The 21,525-nt window shown below is 40.6% G+C and overlaps 2 protein-coding genes and 1 long non-coding RNA gene across 6 annotated transcripts in view; 2 read left to right on the top strand and 1 right to left on the bottom strand.

Annotated features, from left to right (window-relative positions):
* igsf9ba (immunoglobulin superfamily, member 9Ba) overlaps positions 1–7,270 on the top strand; it is a 56,818-nt gene extending 49,548 nt beyond the window's left edge. For both annotated transcript variants that reach the window (XM_086079726.1, XM_086079727.1), the window contains one exon: positions 369–7,270. In XM_086079726.1, coding sequence (XP_085935852.1) covers positions 369–571 — 203 coding nt within the window. In that variant the 3' untranslated portion in view covers positions 572–7,270. The remainder of the gene's footprint in view (positions 1–368) is intronic.
* On the bottom strand, positions 721–8,929 carry LOC147171419 (uncharacterized). Its single transcript, XR_015095487.1, has 3 exons — positions 8,384–8,929; positions 7,044–7,155; positions 721–915 (listed from the first exon to the last, which is right to left on the bottom strand). It is a non-coding gene; the product is annotated as an uncharacterized LOC147171419 (long non-coding RNA).
* LOC147171420 (uncharacterized) overlaps positions 8,771–21,525 on the top strand; it is a 29,155-nt gene continuing 16,400 nt past the window's right edge. For 2 of the 3 annotated variants that reach the window (XM_086079723.1, XM_086079724.1), the window contains exons 1-5: positions 8,771–9,228; positions 15,945–16,062; positions 17,056–17,152; positions 18,028–18,110; positions 18,269–18,353. In XM_086079723.1, coding sequence (XP_085935849.1) covers positions 15,974–16,062; positions 17,056–17,152; positions 18,028–18,110; positions 18,269–18,353 — 354 coding nt within the window. In that variant the 5' untranslated portion in view covers positions 8,771–9,228; positions 15,945–15,973. Of the gene's footprint in view, positions 9,229–15,944; positions 16,063–17,055; positions 17,153–18,027; positions 18,111–18,268; positions 18,354–20,751; positions 20,913–21,525 lie in introns of those variants that run through there. The other variant, XM_086079725.1, reaches the window with a different exon arrangement.

The following is a 21,525-nucleotide window of genomic DNA, read 5'->3' on the forward strand; positions in this document are numbered from 1 at the left end:
TATTTCATGCTGCAGATGCCCTGTCAGCCCGAAATGTTATTCAAATGAGGGGGCGGTCCTAAACGTGTCTTGGGTTGGACTCGGCTGTTGCAAACTGCTTTTCAATGGTCGAGTGAGCGGGTCGGCGATAGAACGTTTTTATACGTTGAGAGCAAATGAGTAAATTGCATAACTTGAACGTAAGATCTTCGTTCGAGTGGTGTATAGAAGACGTGTCACGATCAGATGTCTAGACGACTACAGTAGGTGCTAATTGCTAACATGCTAAAACAAACCAAATATGTGGCTGTTGAGTCAACCGTAAAGAACATTGTCGTAACAGAAGTGGTGGTGCCATGTGCTCCCCCACCCCACCGAAACCCCCTCAGGTGCGGCTCCCTCTCAGACCCAGCAGCCATGTCAGACGCCCCACCGGGACGAGGTGCTCGGCAGGACGAGGAAAAGGCAAACCAAGAAGAACCCCTATCTCTATTTGACCTCCTTGCTGCATCGCAGGCGCTCCGAGGACGACCAGACGGGCATCCTGACCGGCGCTGACTCGGAGGGCCTCAATTACGGGACCCTCCGCTAAACCCAGGGGCCTGCCAAGCCATTGAACTCGATTTAAGGCCACCTCAGCCTGCTGCGCCCCACCCCCACCACATCCCGATCTTAGTATCAAGCTGATAGCTTTCTTATCATCTCTCGAGCTGATGGGCGTCGACGTGAGTACGTGAACAATTGGTTTGGCTTCCCTCATCTCACTTGAAAAGATATATAATGTATATAAATAGTCAAAACAAGGGAGTGAAGTTCCGTTCTACAGTAATAAAGAAGGTTTTTTTCACTCACACGGGAGAGGGCGGGCGGAGGTCCATATGTTTTTCCAGTGATACAGTGTACTGTTATGCCCGGTGCGTCCAATCACCGACTTTCCTACAATACAAATAGTGTCAGTATTTAAACACAGGGTTCTTACCACCAAATATACCTCAGAGTAAACGCAGAGTTGCTGTAATTCTTGTGGTATACTGTACGTACTTGACCTTTTTACATATGGAGAAAAAAAGAAGCTAATAATAAGGTTTGGATCACGCAATGTGCTTTTTTTTTTCCTGACACGTTAGCTAGCGTTCGGTTCTCGCTATTAGCTTGTGTTTATTTAGCGGTACTATCCACTGAGACTGCGTCTTAATGTGTCGATGTTATGAGATCGGACTCACCGACGGTCGGGGGGTTTTAGATGAACAGGGTGACCAATCGTAAAATGTTAAGTAGGATGACTTTTCCTCGTGATGCGTGGCACATCTGGAGGTGCCTTTTTTTGCCTTTGCGCTTGTCTTTTTTCTAGCTTAAACTTGCCTTTTCCGTCGCCTTCTCACATTAGTATCGCCGGGAGGACCCCAATACTACTGTTCTTCTGTTTTGCCAGAGAGGAAGCATGACTCCTGTTTGTTTTGTTTGTTGGCTTTTTATAGTTTGGGCTGCACATTTCCAAGTAGACGCGAAATGCACAGGGCTACCAAAAGGGGAAAAAGGCAAATAAATGAACTAATAACTAAAAGTTCATGCAGACGGAATAAAGGTGCTGCATGTTAAATAGGAACTTAGCAAGCATGCAATGCCTCATAAAGCTGGGAAGTGCTAAAAGCAATGAATACAATACAGCGGACCCTCAGGAGTCAAACGCAGTCAAAATATATTAAAGTTATTACAGCAGTTATTAAAGTTATTTTCCCCATAAGAAATGGTGGAAATGACTGGGAAAATCAAATGTTCAACAAAGTCTGTCCACCATCTCAATTCCAGGTAATTATCAGTTCATAGACATTATTATAAAAACACATCAAGACTTAACTAGAGAGCCTGTTACTAACCAAAATGGCAGCACCTACCAAGGCACATAAGACGGCATCATTAATAATGATTTACATTCCAGTTGACTAGTTTGGACTGATATATGGTCACGCTACGATCTTATGTACATCCATGTAGTTGTAGCTCCCAGGAAAATGTAGAAACAGAGTAGTAAACAAAGAAGCTAGCTGGATTGCGGCTCGCTAGCGCTAGCGATTAAGGCTAGCATTAGACTCCATGTTGCGTGCGTCCATGTTTATGCCTCTGGAAATGTGGAAAATAGCAGGATGGCTGTTTGCTAGCAAAGAGCGTTACGGCTAATTTTAGCAACGACTTCACTTTATCTTGTGCTTCACAATATTCATTAAGGTCAAATGTTGATATATGATAAATAATTATGATGTAAATACATACATTTTTATGTTACTTTCAAGACATGTTTTTCCAAGAATTTGAGGTTGAAGTCCGAATTGAACAACTGTTGCATCATTCAGGTTTTGAATCATCACTTGAATCCTTTCTAGAAGATGAATCATAAAACACACATACTATTTTAAATCACATTCAAACAAAATTAATCATAGTTACAGGTGTAATCATGCCCCCAAAATAGCAGGTTGGTACGTACCTGTTTTTAGGTCATGGTTCGTCACATCAAATAAACAAATAAATAAATAAAATGCAAAATGCACCCCAAAAAAATCTCCTATGTTGTTTTTAACAGGATATTAAACAGCAAATTGCTAAATGAAAATTCTTCAATAAATGAAATGCTCAAAAAATGTGCACAATAAAATAAAAATGACTATTGAATAATGTATAACAGATTAAATCTTTTTTTTATTTTTATAAAAGTGCAATAATTTTGATCTTTATTTTTTGCTTAATTGAGATTGCTGTGATGTCGTTTCAACCGTGTTAACAAGTAGACTATTATGTACTGCATAACGCTAGCCACGGCATCTGCTATCCAGAGGCTGAGCTGCACTGTATTTGTTTACAGAGTAGAGCACAAGAAAAAGTTAGAATACAAACACATGCATCGTTACCCTTACCTTTGATGAGTAGCGCCTTTGTCGATATGTTCCGTTTTTTACTTCTATTGTTACCATTGCCATTTGCCTCTTTGGCTTATCATTATGGATACGCACAAAAAAGGCCAAAGATAAAACACACACACACCCAAAAAAAAACAATCACGACATTTGACATCCGTCCGAGTCCCGAGGGTCCACTGTACTCAACCCCAACCAACGCCACGACTGTTTAGCAAATGTTTATTACTTTCTAGCTACTACTCTGTATGTTTGTTGATTTTCTGACACTAGCCGATAATGAATGTATGTTTTTCGCTGTACAGGAAATGAATGTTCCGATGTCGCAGTGCATTGAATGACCGCTGACGTTGTTTTCTTTTTTTAAATGTGTAGCCTGCATCCAGGCCAAATTGTTCGGTACTGTTCGGCCCCTTTACAAGCTCTGTTTTGTTTGAAATGCTTTTTCAATCATGCAAATATGACAAGAAATTTGCCACAGATGATAAGTCAAAACTGATGGTTGCCTGAAAGTGAGCACCCACGCAAATTGGTATAAGAACAAAAAAAGATCTATATTTGTTATGTACTGTACATGTATCGTATTTGTAAAGAGAAACCGTGTTTTACGGAAAAACCTTGTAATGAGGATGTACAAAAATGACAGGAGAAACGTAGAGAGAAATTAGATTATATAATTATATATATATATATATATATACAGTATATATATATTAAACAAAATTTGCTTACAGTGCGGCTTTAAGTGGAAACATTTTAAGGTGCCTCGTTTGTCATGCTTTTAGCGCACATGGTTTAACCCCCAGAGGAGTGAACGTAATAATATTAGCGTGTGTTGCTTCTGCTTGTATATTTTATCCTGTAAAAATGTTAAGCTTTAGACGCAGACTTCTATAGCCACTTTCACGCAGACCCTGCAAAAGTCCTGCAACAGAGCTGTGACAGTAGGGCTGGGAGATATGGCCTCAAAATTTGAACAAATGTTTCCCCTTTTGCAAACCATGACATCAATTCAAAGTTTAGCTGTATGTTTTTTCCCCCTTGCTTTAGTTGCTGTTTTTTTCATTGCATTTCCCAGCATCAACTTCCACAGAAAAAAAAAGAATACTAGTAGTTTTTTTTCTTTAGACATAACAAGGACTTAAAGAAATAAATATATATATAAATGAAAAAACGTCTTTTGCGCAAGTGACTCCATGGTTCCCTTCTATGGCAGTTCATAGCAGTATTTTTTTTTTTACTAAAAGATTTGAAAACGTTATTGGCAACACTGATTGCTTTTATAAACTAGCTTCTGCCAGTGTTCCTCAACCTTTATTGACGCATATTTTACATTAGAAAAGTCTTACAGGACACCTGTCACTATATGTTGTGGGCAAATATAAACAAAAACTTTCATTCGAAAAAAATATATCATTTTGATGAATCCAAATTCACCCAGCCCTATGTCACAGTAAATCGGGATTTTGCTACTATCTATTAATAAATAAATAACGTGTCGGATAGCGCCATTGCTTTCAACACAACAGGGCGAGAGAAGCAAGTGCTCCTGGAAAACCATTAAACGTTACGGCTCCGATACTACCTCTGAAGCCGAGAAATCGCCGGATCGACTCCATATACAGAAATACAGAAACAGACACAGCATAAAAAAGGAGCTTCGAAGACCAAAGCTAACAAATGTTAGCGGTGTACAATACGTAGTGTTTACGAGTGTGTTAGCGGCTTCTCAGCATTACGACTTGGTGCTACGTTCAAAACATTGTGGTGCTGTAGAATAGAAAACTACAACCTCTTTTTTGTTTGGTTTTTCAGGTTGAGGGGGGGGGGGGGGCAGAGCCCTGCTAAAACTAGAGCCGTCGCTCTTATAGCCGTGTTGATTACGATGGTGTTGATAGACCATACTGGAAAAAATAGTTGTGTACTCGGGAAAAAAACCCCAATTAGATTTGTGACCTTCAAATGACCTCAACATGTTTCTATAGCGTGTATGTGTGCGTCTGTGCTTCGAAGGTACCCTCTCGAAAAAGTAATGCTGATATTGAGAGTGTGAACCCAGCCTAAATGAGGGGATTCACCAGTAGGTCCACCATCTCAAGTTAACAGCATTTTTTCCCCTTAAGCACACCACTGCAGGGGCGTCTCTCGCCACATACCCACCGGCAAACGGAACCTTTTCACAGTGACGTCACGCCACTTCCGCAAATGAATCTTTTGCCAAGCTTTTTCATCCACGCACATTCCCCCATTCCTCATGGAAATAAACAGTTTGGGAACCAGGCTTTGTAATAAATAAATAATCATAAATGAAGCCTCCTTCAACACTCCCAAAAGATGTGTAACACCCCCTTCTCTTCAGAAGAAATGCAGTGGATAGTAAAACTCTACACACCCCTGTTTAAATGGCAGGCCCACCCATTCCATAAAACTCAATTGAACATTTGAAACTAGGGCTGCTCAATTATTAAGAAAACATTAATCACGATTACATTGGTAATAATTGAAATCAGGATTAGGACGATCATTTATTTTTTGGTACAAAACGAGAACATTTTTAAACGTAAAAAAATATTAAGACAAATGTTTTTATTTGAAACACTATAAGTATGCAAGTTCCTTTTGGATGAAACAACATGTATTGAATTTGTTATTTAAAAATAAAATAAAAGGGTGCAAATGTATAAATTTAAGCAACTCGAAATTAGTATTAATATTATTTTTTTCGATTATGCTAATTTTGTAAGTGTCGAGTGTAATAATTACAATTTTAATTGTATTTCGATTAATAGCACAGCCCTAAAACTATATATTTTTGAGAGGGAAAATAAAAACAAACAACTGAGATATTTTTTCATTCCATTGAGTTCTACAGGATATATAAATTTTCTTGGTCTAATTTTATACAATACAAATCTGGCGTTAAAAGTGCGTGAACAGATGCGTGTAGACTTTTCATATCCACTATAACAAATGCCTTCTAATTATTTAATCATGCAGACATAATGGCGATTATTAACAATTATTATTGTAGTAGGCTAACCCACCATTACGCACTACTATTTGAGGGCACAACGCATGGTAAACTGTGGTAAAGCATTAGCAGAAGAGAGCCTTTCAGACTTTTTAGCCCCATCCAACATCCCAACAAAGATGCCACACCCCTTCTCATGTTTTAACACTTCGTCATTAGCATAAGTGAAGGTAACTGCAGGACGCAGTGGTGTGATGTCACAGTGCAAAGGGTCTTCTTGTATTCCTTGTAGTACTGTACCAGTTAGCCACATTTGTGCACGCAAAGCTCACACATCCTCTACTTCTAGGAATGGATTTCGTCTTCCGAGATCTTTTTTCTTCTTCTTGCATTCTCAAAAAGAAACATGTACAGTGTTAAAGAGGGCTGCTTTGGACGTACTGTTAGCTCCGTTGTTGTTGTTGTTTTTTTTTTTTGGTCACAACTTCTCTGCTTCACTAGCTCCTGTCGGGGTGATACTTTAACAATTCTTTTTATTGTATTAATCTTGCATGTAGAGACAATACAAACATTTAGCAATCATTCACAGACATCTGAGCTGGTTGTTGATGGACAGAAACCTAGAATAATATGTAGTATTTTATATAGTCTCCATTTTTTTTATGTGTACCAGCACTGAGGAACTAGAATGTATTATTATTATTATTATTACTATTATTATTATTGTAGGCTACAATAAAAAAAAAAGCACTACATTGTTAACTGTTTTAGCGTAACATGCTCATAATCAAGCAAGCAAGCCACGTAGTGCTTCAAAGGAAAACATGTGCATTTTCCATCCTCCATTCAACCACCCAACTCTGTGCTGTACATCACATGTTTACATTCTGTGTTTGGGTGCAAAATCCACATTTGTAAATATCTCAGCGCAATGAACCAGTTTATTTACTCTTTTGTTGTTCCGTCCTGTCATCAGGTTTAACATGGACACATTGTGAGCAATTAACTCATACTGTATGGTGCTGTACCAAAGCCTTATGTATGATATTTGTATTACTTTTCACACCGCTGTCAAGTGGCATCTGTAAAGTCATTTTCTTTTGTGTGTCAGTGTGTGAGTGAGTGTGAAAGAAACAGAAACAAGCTACAATGTAAAAAAAAAAAAAAAAAAACTCACTCACTCTGGCCTGCTTCCAACCCCCGGCCTTTTTAAGGGGAGAAAAAGCGCCACAGGCGGCGGTTACGGCGGCTTGAGCGCACCATCCCAGCTCATCCTCGCCACATGTTGCGTGCCTGCGAGAATATGAACACATTCATGTCACCATATCATGTCCAACGCTTAGTCCCATAAGGAATTTTTCTCTCAAATTTTTGTATTTTGATATAATAAAAAAAGACAAAAGAGGTCTTCCCTGTTGCATTTTCATTATATATAGCTGTACATTGTTTTGTTTTTCTGCTGGTGTAAATTGGAGCATATGATGTTAAAATGAGAATACAGTTAATACCGTTTTTTTCTATTGACTGAAAACAAATTGTGCTTGAGGTCAACAAAATGTATCTGAAACCACTTTTATTTCACTGAGAGATTATTGAATTATCAGAGTAACAAAACAAACGTTTTTAGGTGATCTTAAGTATTGGATGTAGACTTTAAACCACACAGAACCAAAGAGAGCCAACAAAGTTGGTGGTATGCTTTTGTATAATCGTCTTGATAAAGGAGCAACTGAGGTGTGTAGTCCAACCTTTGATTGTTTGATTAATTGATGAAGACGTATATCACAATACTCCATAAAGAGTGTAGTACACATGCTAGACACAGGGTGTAAGTGTTGTGCATTTTTGCCCACATGTCCTCCAGTCAAACAGAACACATTTAATCACATTAAAAGCTAATTAATAATTCAAATAGCTTAAACTCAGAGCCCATACGCAAACAAGTATAGCATTTGTAGTTAATGTTTAATTTTTTAACAAAAGGAAATATTTATTGCAGGGAGGCTTAGGTAGAACAAGACAAACAAATAAGTTGAACGAGAATGACCTTTGTGCTTTTACTCCAATTCTTGAGCCCAGAGGCATGCTGGGAAACAAACACATGAAAAAGCATATGCATACACCTGGGGTAACCACCTGTTAATCCACTGGATAAACATTGAAAATAACTTAGTGTGATTAAGGAAAGAAACTCCTCCCACCATACCATTAAAAAAAAATGAAACATTTAGATGAATTCCTCCATGTATTGTATTTGTATTACTGTATAAAATGTGTTGCTATCCAGTGACAGCCATTTTAACCATTTAATTTGGTCTAAGGAATAATTTCCTGACGTTTGTCCCAGATAAAAACAAAACACAATGCCTGGACATTATAAGTATTATAGCCTAAACATAAATAAATAAAGACAGGATATTAAGATGGGGGGGGGGTATAATTATGTTCCTTAACAAAAAAAAACTAATTATTTTACTTTTTAAATTCTTGTGTCAACAATAAAGTAGCAAAGGAAACAAACCTTTGGAGCGTTTTTATGCTTGTCTCTGACTTCCGGGTTATGAAAGAGTGGGCGTGACTACACGTGCCGATTTTTCCCATTAGTCAATGGGGCACTTATGGCCGATCCCTTCCTAACTGCTCAGCAACAGGTGTCCTCGGGGGAAACGTGTCACGTGACCCAGGAAGTAGAATCCGACACCTGCCATTAGGTAATGGCGTTTGTTTTGATAGCGATGTATTACTTTACTGTGGCCAAATTAATAAGCTTTGAGGAAAATATATGTTTTTTATATATATATATAATATTATTCAAGCATGACATCTAAAACTGCAATTAATTTGATTACGGTTGGTATTAGCATGAAGCACTACCTCCCACCTACACACACTCGCTTATATAAGCGAGCGCGCTCGTGCTGGATGAAGGAGGGCTTCCTTCTGTTCTGTGTGGACCCTTACGAAAAAAAAGGCCCCCCACGCACTCTCCCACGCCTTCTTCGACTTCCCTTCATAGCCTGGTTCCTTGGCAGTGACTCGGCGTGGGAAAGTACACCACCCGCGTTATAACGCCATCCATCCGAGGCGCGGGCACGGAGGCGGTGTCGTGCGCGCTCCCGTGCCAGAGTGCAGTGAGACGCACAGAGAAGAGAAGAACCTCCGTAGTCAGGCAGGAGCTCCTCTGCGTTTTTTTTTTATTTATTTCGTTTTTTATTCATTCACATTTTGGACGTCTACCTCATCCGTCAGGATAGTCGTGTGCAAGCCAGGCGTCGATGCAGTACCATGCGGACAACATGCTGGCGAATGCCGAGGAGCTTCTCCCTTCGGCGGCTTAGACCAGCGGAGGACGCCCGGCCGCAGCAGGTAGGAGGACGCCCTCATCCTTACATCATGACATCACGTAACGCAAACATTATACTGCACAGTCGATACACACATACTGCTGTAATGCAGTAACAGCAGCAGTAAGTGTGACAAGGTGAGCGGTGCCGAGCGGGTGGGGAGGACACAGCTGTTGCGTTGTTGCTGCTCCAGGTCAGAGTCCACCTGGGGAGAAGTTACCCCAGTTAGCTGCTAACGACCCAGTTGACACCTAACGCAATATAATATTCCTGTAAATGTTTGATTTTGTAAATGTTCTAGTATTATTAACAGGTAGTGCACAGGTAACAAACGTGATATCAAACTGTGGTCACACTCAGATTACAATTTGCAAAGTATGGTGAACAAATATTTTGCTCGCTGCCTAACACAGCAAGATTGTTTGCCCAAATTTTCGTATCCCTTGTCTAGCCCTTTCAGGCCCGTAAATGGTCCTAATGGACGTTACATATTTGCATGTCTAAACCAATAAAATGCATAAATTGGATTATGTCAAGTTGTCAACACTTGTGGTTCATGATTGGATCTTAACTAACCAATCACAATCGCAAGTTGATTTGTAGATGTTCATGTTAAAAATGTTGCCTATAAGCTTGGTAAGTTTACAACACGTTACAGCCATATTATCCTGGTGTCCACTATAACAACTAAAAACATTAGATAACCCCCCAATTTTTTTCCCATGTTGTTCTTATGTGGGAAAAGAGTAAAAATCAGCCCAAAAAAATAAGAAATTTTGCCCAGCACAAAAAAATGCGGGTCAGAAGGGGCTACAGATGTAACAATAAATCAATTAGTTGACAACAAATCGACTATCAAATTAATCGACAACTATTTTGATAATGGATGAATCTTTAACTTAAAATTTCAGCCTTTCATCTGTAAATTTGTCTGTATTCGTTCATGAAAGTAGACTGATTATTTTTGTATTTAATTTGCAACATATGCGTTTTTTTGGGGCGGGGACAATGATCAACATGTTTGCCTATTCAATCCATTCCATTTCACATGTTATGGACCAAACCAGTAACTGATTCATAATCACTTTATGTTTGTGCATTTTTCTGAACTGTTGATTTGAAATAATGTCTTGTTTTAGAATAAATTAATGGAATTTAAAAAAAAGTTCATTCGATTAATTGATTAATTAAATATAGTTGACAGATCAATTTATTCTTAAAATAATCAGGTACGTTAAAAATTAGAATACGTAGCTGAAGCTGAGCCGATATTAATCGCTATTCTCATCCACCACCATCTTATTTTTGTCAACTAGGACAAACGCAGAAGTATGAAGACTGTGGCGCTTTGGTAGGTGGACATTTCACGGCTCCACAGATGGTCATAGTCCGGCGAAGGCAGCAGATGAGCGATTCATAAGTGCTCTCAAAATTAGCTGGAGCGTCTGTTGCTGAAATGCACAGGTGCAATCAGTGAATGGGTTGATAGATCATTGTCAATAGGCTTTCAAAAAGGCCACCCATTCTCTACATTGTTGCCCGTTTCTTCTCTTTGTGGCAATTCACTTCTTCCTTGACAATCGTGACATGTTTTTGTGGTTCAATAAAAATATAGCGCAGTACAATATATGCTACGTGGAACCCCAAAATGCAATACTGGGTTACACTTCTTCCTGTGCTCCCATCCCAACCGATCAATTATGAAAATTTTCCCTATCATCAATCAAGGAAATGCAATCAAATGTGGGTTTATAAAGTGCTAAATGTGCTAACTATTGAGCACACTGCCTGTAGGTGATGTACGGCGAATTAGAAGCTCACAGTAATTCAGTGAGAGTGCATTGTTGCACCGTGGAATGCAGTCAACACGGGCCAGCGGTGGAGAGGAGGCCGATGGTTGCCATGGCAACCCCTTCCGTCCACACCGACGACTTCAGACTGAGGATGAGGTGGCAAGAGGAGGCAAATAAGCCTCCCAGGAACCTTTTGACTCTCTCAATCTGCCCGAGGCGGCGTCTTGCCCGCCCCTCTTCCTTTCCAGCCATTTTTAAAATTCATTTGTTGGGGAGAGTTGGGGGGGGGGGGGTTATTCGTACGATCGCGTAATCTTCTCCAAATCTGCCAGATTAACTTGATGTCGTCTCACACAGCGGCTCAATCTCCTCGCCGTCACACCGGGGCAAGAGAGCACGGCGATTAAGCACGCTCTGATTAAATTGTGGACAATAAAGCCACAAATATTTAATCAACACGCCCGTCTCTCACCCAGGATAACAATTTAATCCTCCGATGCTAAAAATAGACCAGGCAACTTTTACTAAGACTCTTGTAGACGCCTACACCGATTGCATCACTATGCAGTATTGATGACCATTTGGCTACATTTTGTGGTGGGATATAGGCAAAAGTATCCGTGACTAATCAGGCTCATCTCTTCATGTTTACCCCGAGAAAATATGTAGGCAGCCATTTGTCCTGTCAAGACTGGAGCAGCTGAAGCACGTTTCAAAAACAGCCCGCATGGAGTAGGCTTGTCCTATTTTTTTTTGCCATGTAGGCCATCAGATAGACATCTCTCTTTATGCGGCTTAAAAAACAACAACAACACACACCTTTTAAGTGTTGGTATCTCAAAGCGTTCCTTATTTACTGCGGCGTCTGAACCAGCAGAACACCACGGTGGCGCTAGGTAACGTGACACCCTTGTCACAGAGCGTGTGCCTTGTTTTCATGTCTGACTTAATCAACGTGAACTGTTTTCGCTGCCTCAAGCTCGGCATCGCGTCTCACCCATTTCTTCGGGTGCTTAGGTATTTAATTTTATGTTCCTACTAGTATCGTTTAAAAAAGAAAAGAAAAAGTCTTCACACCCCTGTTCAAATGCCAGTTTTTTTACGATCAGGGCCAACAAGTTCAAACTTTGCTTGAACGCAGCATAACACTTTTTGCCACATGTTTTTGGGAGAATTTGTTCTGATCTGATGAAACCAAGCTTCAACGCTTTGAGTATAATTCGAGTTTGACGCAATACACCAGTTTGTTCATCACCAAAAAACACAGTAGCTACAGTATTTCATGGCGGCAGCTGTTTTTCTGAACTGTGTCCTTTGTCAAGGTGGAGAGAATTAAGAACAGTTCGACGTAACGGTCAATGTTAGCACAATCGTTCTACTAACAAACAAATGTTAGGAAAATCCTACTAGAACATCTAAAATTTATTTGGGCAAAGGCACTTTGCATGTCAGTTGTGTGCTGACTTCCATTAACATTTGTCGAATGTGATTGGTTTATTATTATAATTATATTAAAAAAATATTAAATGATCTATTTTAGCCTAATTTTGTTAAGATCACAAAAACCTGGAATTTGATCAGGGGTGTATAGACTTTTTATACCCACGATAGTTCCTTGAGAGCAACACCGTGCTAAACATATTGACAGCAGAGTGTTTATATTTTGATCAAGTCTGATCTTATTTGGCCTGACAGGTGTACGGAACGTTTTGCCCAGTGAAGTAGTTAACCTGATTAATTTAGCCTGCAGGACAAATCTTAGCATTCTTAGCACATACAGTTAGCCTTCACATTGCAGAATACAGCATGTCCTCCATGCGTGTGATGCTGCAGTCTACAAGGCCAAGTATTAGACCTGTATGCCGCATTTTTCCAACATGGAATCCCAATGAGGAATGTGTTGTAATTCCACTCGCGCAGATATTGTAAATAAAGATAAGATCAAGGGTGAGGCATGTGCCTTTAATTCAAACTACGTGTCTAAGGTATTTCCAGCAAATGAGTTGCATTCTGGTCCTGTCCGCCTGCTTGCATTCTGCTGAGTCATCAGGCTTTCTGGAAGTCCGTCAACAGCCAGCCAGCGAGGCTCGAGGCCAGCCAGCGGCGTTCCTGGTGGGAAAGTGCACTCGCGTTGAGTCCACTCCCGACATTTCAATGTTGATTAGTGACGACCTCAAACTGCTTCAGCATTTAAATGTAATTGACCCTTTAGTGCTTTTTGTGCCCCCATGCTCTCATTCATTGTTTGTCGCCAAGCATTCAGTGCAAAGCTAGTTATGGGAAGATTGCATAGAGGGCCATTAGGGAGTCTGGTTTCACTGTGTCAATGCATTCCTTCTGTTTGTTTACAGTACATAAAGAGAGGAGTAGTAATCATGGAGGGGAGTATATCAGTCGCTAATAGCTGCAGAAAGACGTTTGGTATCACATTCGAGGAGCTACAGAAGTTCATATTAGGGCTGAACAATGAATCTAATTCAAATCAACATATCACACAGTACAGGCCAAAAGTTTGGACACACCTTTTCATTCAATAATATGCTTTATTTTCATGACTATGTACATTTGGAGTTATGTACTTAACAAAAAAGGTGCAAATAATAAAATAAATACATAAATAAATAGCCACCCTTTTCTCTGATTACATTTTTTGCACATTCTTGGCATTCTCTCGATGAGCTTCAGAAGGTAGTCACCTGAAAACGTTTTCCAACAGTCTTTAAGGAGTTCCCTGATGTAAGAATGCCAAAAGTAGGCAAAAGAGTAACCACAGCAAGGGATGGCTATTTTGAAAATATCGATAATATTTTTTTTTCCTTCAGTTATTTCACTTTTTTTTGTTCCGTACATAACTCCACATCAGTTCATACATAGTTTTGATGCCTTCGGTGAGAATCTACAAAGTAACCAGCCATGAAAATAAAGCAAATTCATTGAATAAGAAAGTGTGTCCACACTTTTGACCTGTACTGTACATGTCATTGTTTCATGAAACACAAAAAGTTGTAGTGGTATAGCCACAGATGTATTTGCATTATTGTTGTCATCCGGCCCATGACTTTTACAGACTTAGCTTTATGTTTCATTTGTTTAGTAGAATTTCTGAAGTTGTTGAAATTAATGCTGAAAATAATGCAAGTGTCAAAGTGTTTAGTAAGTGAACAACTTTACTTAAAGGAGATACAAAAAACAGACTTTCTAATTCATGGTTCATTTGCCTTTGTTTTCGTTCAAGCTTACACTAAAATAAAGACTGAACCTAGTCTTGAGCCTAGCCTATGAACCCAAAATATATATATATTATATTATATACAGTATAGGTATACGTATTATTTATTGCAATATAGATTGAAAATTATTGCTTGTGATTGAGTAGTTCGGAGGATGGATGGAACGCAATTAGATTATTTTTCAAAAACGTTCAGCCCTACTTCCTGTTTACCAATGTATTGCCTTAGGACCAATGTACTGCCTTAGGATTCAAGGATGGTCGGAAGTCAGTCAAGTCAAGTTGGTTTTTCCCAGTTCCGACCTGAAAGCGTTTGTGGCGAAAGTAAACAAACAAAATTACGGATAGTGATCAATAGTTTTTTATTTTGGTCCTCAAAACTCATTTTGACCTCCAACAATTTTGCTTCATTTATTGTTTTTATCTTATTTCATAAGCATTTCACACGGTTCAGTAGTTCACCGTATAATTTCATGCATTGAGATGCATACTGTCACGTACGTTGTGTTACGTGAAGTAATTCGGAATATTTATGAATGAAGAAAGCTATCTAGTTTTATACTATAAATTGTGTTTTACAATTCACGGTCTGTGTTTCCAATGGGGTCGCCAATATAGCGTGACGTCACTTGTAGTTCGTCGGTGAAGTCGGGGTCCTTTTTTCCCCCGACTTTGCAAGTGGAATTTCCGAGTTCAAGGGTGCGTTCCCATACACACTTCCTGGTTTGAAATCGGAAAAGTCCGACTTCCGACCATCCTCGAATGCAGCATAATTATTGAACCCCAATTAATAGTATTTCCTCATGCCAAAAGGGTACAGATGTATGGTTAGGTTACAAAAGCCCACCGAGTGAAATTCACTCAAACATAGAAAAAAAATACCTGAAGTGTACCAAAACCGGCTAGCTTCGTGCTTGTGTTGATGCTAAGCTAATGTCCATGCTTTCCATTACATTTGATGGGAACATCGCCACTACCAACATGGCCACCACATTGACACATTTTAGCCTGCTCTAGTCTACTATAATGTAAGACAAGAGTAACAGAAACATGTGACCACACTCTGTTGATGAACTAACATTTTTTAAATGTACGAAGGGGCGTTTGATTGGACAAGACACTATTTTGTTTCCTGGTCCATTAAATGAAAGTCCCGCTGTATAATGTGATCTGTGATTAACTTATTAAATAGCTTGTGGTGGACTGTTGCGCAGATACTGCACTCCAAAAACAGATGGGTCAAAAATTGACTGAGCCACAATGTTCTTGGGTAGTTTTGCACATAACAATCCCCCCAAAATTGGACCGTTTTACAAAACAACCCAGAAAATAGCGTCAAATTGACCCAAGTAGCAGTCCCCTTTTGACCCAATTTGGGTTATTTTTCTACCCAAATCTTTTTAGAATGTGTAGTTAATTAATCAGCATTTTTTTTCTCGCATTTGCCTCTATTACCACAACTGTTTTTCTAGCCAACATATACCATTCCCTTCAGCGAGCAGACCCCTCCCCCTGACTGTGCAGCCCAACGTGCATCATCACCGTGTCAGCTGGCGGCATCGTAGCATGACATCATCACATATTACACTCGAGGCGAGCGCGCGTCACAGCCTCGAGTGGGTTCGCGTCTCGCAAACTCTAAAAAAGCTCCCTTCTTCCCACACCCACTTGCCTTAACGCACTCTCTTTCTCTCCCTCCATCCCCTCACGTTTCAGGCAGCGTGCGCTTGCAGAACGACGGCATCATGGAGGCTGGCTGCGTGGTTGCCGCGGTGATCGAGAATGCTGCCTCACGGCCCCGGGGGCACCCGGGAAGTAGTCGCGTCCTTGAGGGGTGAGACCATCTCTTATTCTCTGCACTCACAACAAGTCATATAGAATCAGCATCAAGGTAAATACATGTTTGTCGTCTTATTGCTACGGCCACAAGCAGCGTGACTTCACGTTGCAATGAGTAATGAGTGTTCTCATGTCACTGAGCTCATCACCCTGAATAAGTGTGACAACGCAGTGGCCCGTCCTTCTCGTCTTTTTGTTGCTCATAAAAGTTGACCTCACCCTCTCCCCCTCACCCTAAGTCACTGAGTCACATTTGGAGTCGGGCTTTTGTGAGCCGCTCGACTTGTGGTTGGCCGCCTTTATAGTCGCCTGAATAGGTGAGCTTCACTTTCCTCGGCAAACACAAAAGCCACAGAGAGGCTGCACTTCCTGTCTGCTTTGTCATGTCTTACTGGCGATATTGTTATCTTATCAGTCACATGTCGAATGACTGGGCCAGGGTAGTGCAGTGTCATGATTTGAGGGTGACATATATTGTCGACTCACCTGCTCCCTCTACTGTATGTGAGAGAATTGCAGTTTGATCAGATGGAAGCAGCTCAGACTACTGTCAGTATAAAAACTATGAGGAAAAATCAGGTTGTGGGACTTTGGGGGAGAAGTGGGGCACGCCGTGAACTGGTCACCAGTCATGGCAGGAATCATAGACAAAAAAAAACAGTTCACACTCACATTCATACCTTTGCACAATTTGAGGCTTCAGTGATCCCAGGTGTCTTAAATAGGTCAAGCAAAAATCTCAATTGCCTTGTATATTGGCCTAGAACATTTGTGTACTCCACTGCAGAGAGTACCGAGGGTTTATTACAGTTATTAGGAGGCAGGCCTTTCATTTTGTACACATGCATACAAAGTAGTTAGCTAATTGTGCTTGCTGACTATAAAAACACGATGAAGACACAGTACAAATTGAAATGTTGCTTCAGTTGGACTGATAAAGAGACAGCTTTCTCTCTAAAGCCTTCATCTCCATTTTGTACTCCTGCAGAGACGTGGCACCATTCAGTCAGCCGAACAAAGACGATGTCTTACCTCAAGCTACCAGCAGCAGCCCTACAGATGAGAGACAACCACAGCAGATACAGGTACACGCTTACGCACACAAATGCACTCGTTGGCCTGGTCATTCACAACACGATGATTACGTCGATGAACAGAAGGGCGCATAGATAGGTGTACGTCTGCACGTGGCCCACTCATGAAAGTGTGCTCTTTTATGAAAAACGCCACATTGTAGTTTATCTTGAAAGGTGATGTCATTGCCCTATATAGTCTGTTAACTAAGTGCTTGTTATGTCAAGAGTCCTGGGTGGAAATGTAACGCTGGAAGGAAAAACACTAAGTGCACTCAGATCATGGTCGCGTATGCATCTCTTTGCAGACATGATCATCCAGTTGGTTGAGGGAGATTAAGAGATGAGCTCATTGCATTTTACATCTGACTTTAATATTCAAATGTTGACATACTGCAGGTCTGTTAAATGTCAAATACGGAAACCTCGAACAAGATTAACCTGTTCACAGAAGAGGGTGTTTGTGTTTGTATGTCTGACCACGTTGCGGGTATTGCAGCTGTTTCAGCAGAATGAGGAAGAACGAGGCAGTAGTTAGCAACAACTGACTTCTATTGTAAATATAAATGCATGTCTTGCCTGTTCGCAACCTTTTAATACTGCAATGGTGTGGTAAGCAGTGGATGGTGTAAAATGATGGCAGTGGACAGTTAAAAAAAAAAAACTTATTCTGAGGGAAGAACGCTACTATCTGGACCCAAAATTTTATGGATTTTTACTATTTTTGTGTGTAATTGTTCTGTAATCTTTCTTCTTGCTTAGCAGAGGTAACCAAAATGGTGCATTCATATCCCATATTGACACAAAATAGCATATTTGCTACATTCTTTTTTTCAACAGTCAACTCTGCGTGTTAAGCGTATACGTTTGCTCTGTTTGTTTGTCAGGCGCGGAGTGATGACATCACGGCCGAGCCCCTCTTGCGCTCCTGCGTCAGCACGGCGAGCATGAAGGTCAAGAACATGAAGAAGTAGGTGCTCCCTGCTATTACGGGCTGCAAATTAGGCCTCTTATCCAGGCCAGCTCGGGCCCCCCCGTTGTGTTTCTTCGCTTTCTCGTCCCTGTCGCTTTTCCGTTCATTTAAGCATGAGAATAGCAAAGTGATGCTGTTGTGCTTTGTGTTTGTAGGCTGACGTTTCCGAGAGGTCACTTTCCCCGTCTGGCAGAGTGCGCCCACTTTCACTATGAGACTGCTGACTTTGGGAATGTTGAGGTAAGCCCCATAAGAAAGAAAAAAAAAGTCTGAATGTAAATGACCTATATTCTTGTTTGCGTTTTCCGTATAGTACATACAAATATTTTAGGGACCCCTTAGGCCCAGTAATAACATGTATAACATCTATAGCAGCATGTCACACTTTTTTTTGTCCCACTCCCACCAGTTTGTTAGCCTTCTCAATTGTAATCTCTTAATCCAGCTCCCGCAACCGCTTTAAACCCGTGATCTCACCTATTAGTTTGACAATAAACCACATGGAATCAGCTTATGAGCATTTTAAGTCGACATCTTTAATGTGGCTGCTGTGACATTCAAAGAAAGTTTAGTTGGTAGCTATGCTAAAAGCGCAGCTCAGCTACATAATGGTCAGCTAATATTGCTAAATTAAAACACTTTCTTAACCTAAATCATCTGTCTTCCATCTGGTTTCTAATCAAATTAAAAATTATTGAATTATTCATATTGCAGTGTGGTAAATTGCCTTATCGGCTTTGTGCTCAAATTTGGCCTTGTTGTTGGTCTTTGTGTACCCTGCTTTAGTGGTAATGCGATGTACTTATACACACAATATATTGCTGCCGTCTGGCCGAAACCTTGCACCTCCAAAATAGTGGCTTTTTGTACGCATGTTTGTTGTTTGTACAACCATTAACATTACATCATTAAACGGAACAAGCCATTTTCAACATTTTAGATTGGTCTTTAATTTGCAAAAATGACACCCACATGTGTGGACTGACCAACAGAATAGATTTTCGAAAAAATATCAAATTGATCAAATTGTGACTTATGAGGTTTCGGTCCAACGCCGGCAATATTTGTGATCATATTTTTAGTACCTTTAATGCTTGTCATGATTTGAGTTTAACGCCCCTCTTTCATGATTGGCAAGTCACTCAGTTAGCATCAGCTAAATTAGCTACCACTTCCTTTTTTTTTTTCTGGAGAGTTCATTCAGTAATTTTACCGATTTGACAATTCATCATCATTGCTCTCTTTTTATTTTTTATTATTTTTTATTTTGTATATGCATGTGTGCGTGCGTGTGAGGGTGTATTCATTAGTTCACCTAAAACCTATTAAAAATCCCATACCGTTCACCTAAACCGAATACTACAGAATCCAGCTAGAGTCGTGAGGTTGTCAGGAGACCCGAGGAAGGATCAAAGAAAAGAAAGGAAAGTGAAATCCAGCACCGACCAGACATTACCTACTACCCACCGGGTTACCAACCAGAGTCTTTCATCAACCCCAGAAACATCTAAATTCCAACAAATTAGGGAGACCTCAAGAGACCAAAGGAGAGACTGAGGAAAGGAAGGAAGGACAGATGAAGCAGAGTGAGATCCACAGACACCAGCCTCCACCGATTCAACGACCAGAGGAAGAAGCAGATTGTGTTTGAGTTTTGATAGATGCTGGTGTGGTGGATCTGGCATGCATGAAAATCTCCACCAAAGAGGGGAGCAACACCTCAGGGCCCCCCAACACTTCCTGACCTAATAGCATTCCAAAACATACATGACATGTATTAAAATTCCACCATGGTATATCACTCCATTTGCATGCTAATGTTGCATTCCATTTACTCTGAAATTAGCATTCACCTCAAAGCATTGCTCTTGTCTCATAGTAGGAGGGTTAGCTCTTTAGGCAGTGTCCCAATTTAGGGAGCTGCAATATAAAGGACAATTACACAAACACTGTGTCCGTCTGACCACCCGACTGTGTATGTGCAATTTGTCCCTCCTTAGCGATGCGCCAAAGCTAATCGGAGCGTTAGGGAGCTGTCAGTCAAGGCGAATTTGCACGCTCTCTTGCAGTCCTGGAATAATTGCAGTCACCTGCAGTTCATGTTAGTGGCCTGCAGAGAGCAGCAGTTGTGTGGTGTCACGAAGCAGCTATAGGTTGAATCCCACTATAATGGACCACAGGAAAAAAAATACTGTTAAGGGTGGAAGAAAGGCAGGCGAGAATTTTACATGTAATTAATGCAGTGTTTAGTACAAACAACACTGCAAACTGTGATGTCATACTACAGCATGGGGGGAGGGGGTGGAAGGATCAGGTCTCACAGAGCACAAGGGCAGCGAGGACGCACGCTTCCCAAGTCCACCCCCCACATAATATCCAATCTCCCACACAGCCCCGAACGCGCTGCCAATGAGGCTTTCACGGCAGCAACGTCCAGGTCTTTTGCAGCTTTGCTCGAAATGAAGACCCGTGTTCACTGCCAAGCCGTTCTTTGTGGCCAGAGAAAGAAGCGCTGTTTAGATGGGGGAGGCAGGGATGAGCGGGATGGAGGAGGTGGGGTGTGATGTTGGAGGCAGCACACAGGACAGGGAGGAGGGGAGTCTGAAAGGGGGTGAGACACAGTGCGAAGCATCCTCGTCTCATATTGATGTGTTGAATGGGAGTGTACGTATGTGCTGCAATCCAGCTAGGGAGGAGCATCATTTTATGAATCAAACTCTTTAGCATTTTGCTTCTTTTTGCGGAGCTTTTGGAAGGTCCAGGACTATAAGAAAGAGCTGCTTCTGCAATCATTAAAAGGCAGGTAACATGCACGTGTGCTGTGCTAGCCTTTGTGCCAATGCTCATCTATTGCTTTAAAGAGATTTTTGATTGTAACCTTTGCCGGGAACTTTGTTTTTGCATGACTGGTTGTTGTTTTATGGAGGGTTACACAAAAAAAGCAATAGAACTGATTTAAATTTTGCAACACTGTTCTGATTTTGTCTGTGAATAATGCATGGATCTGATTGCGGGCCAACAAAGAATGGCACACTGGTGCTGATCCAGCTAAATGTGCACATCAGGTTTGTTATTCTTCCGTGTATAAGGTGATCCATTTTAGTTTTTTTCAGTCTTGGCACAGCTCTCCTCATGGCTGTTCGCATTAACTCCGCTGATAAGATTAATTTATTTTGTTGCTGTTTGCAGGATTACTGTACTATACTATTATAGTATTGCCGATTTATGTGAGGTTTTTCATTTGTTTTCTTTTTGCAATGTAAATTTTAAAATAATGCAATAATTTCAAAGACAGCTTGAAGCCATACAATTTGGTGTTAATCCAATTTGCCTTTTTACAGTGTGCTCTAAAAAACAAACTTTGGCTGATGGTGACCTGCATCAAGATAATTTGCTACATATTGAATTTTTT

Source organism: Leptonotus elevatus, chromosome 7, assembly GCF_054856555.1.
Source record: "Leptonotus elevatus isolate MCC_2025b chromosome 7, RoL_Lele_1.0, whole genome shotgun sequence".
In the NCBI taxonomy this organism is placed as follows: domain Eukaryota; kingdom Metazoa; phylum Chordata; class Actinopteri; order Syngnathiformes; family Syngnathidae; genus Leptonotus; species Leptonotus elevatus.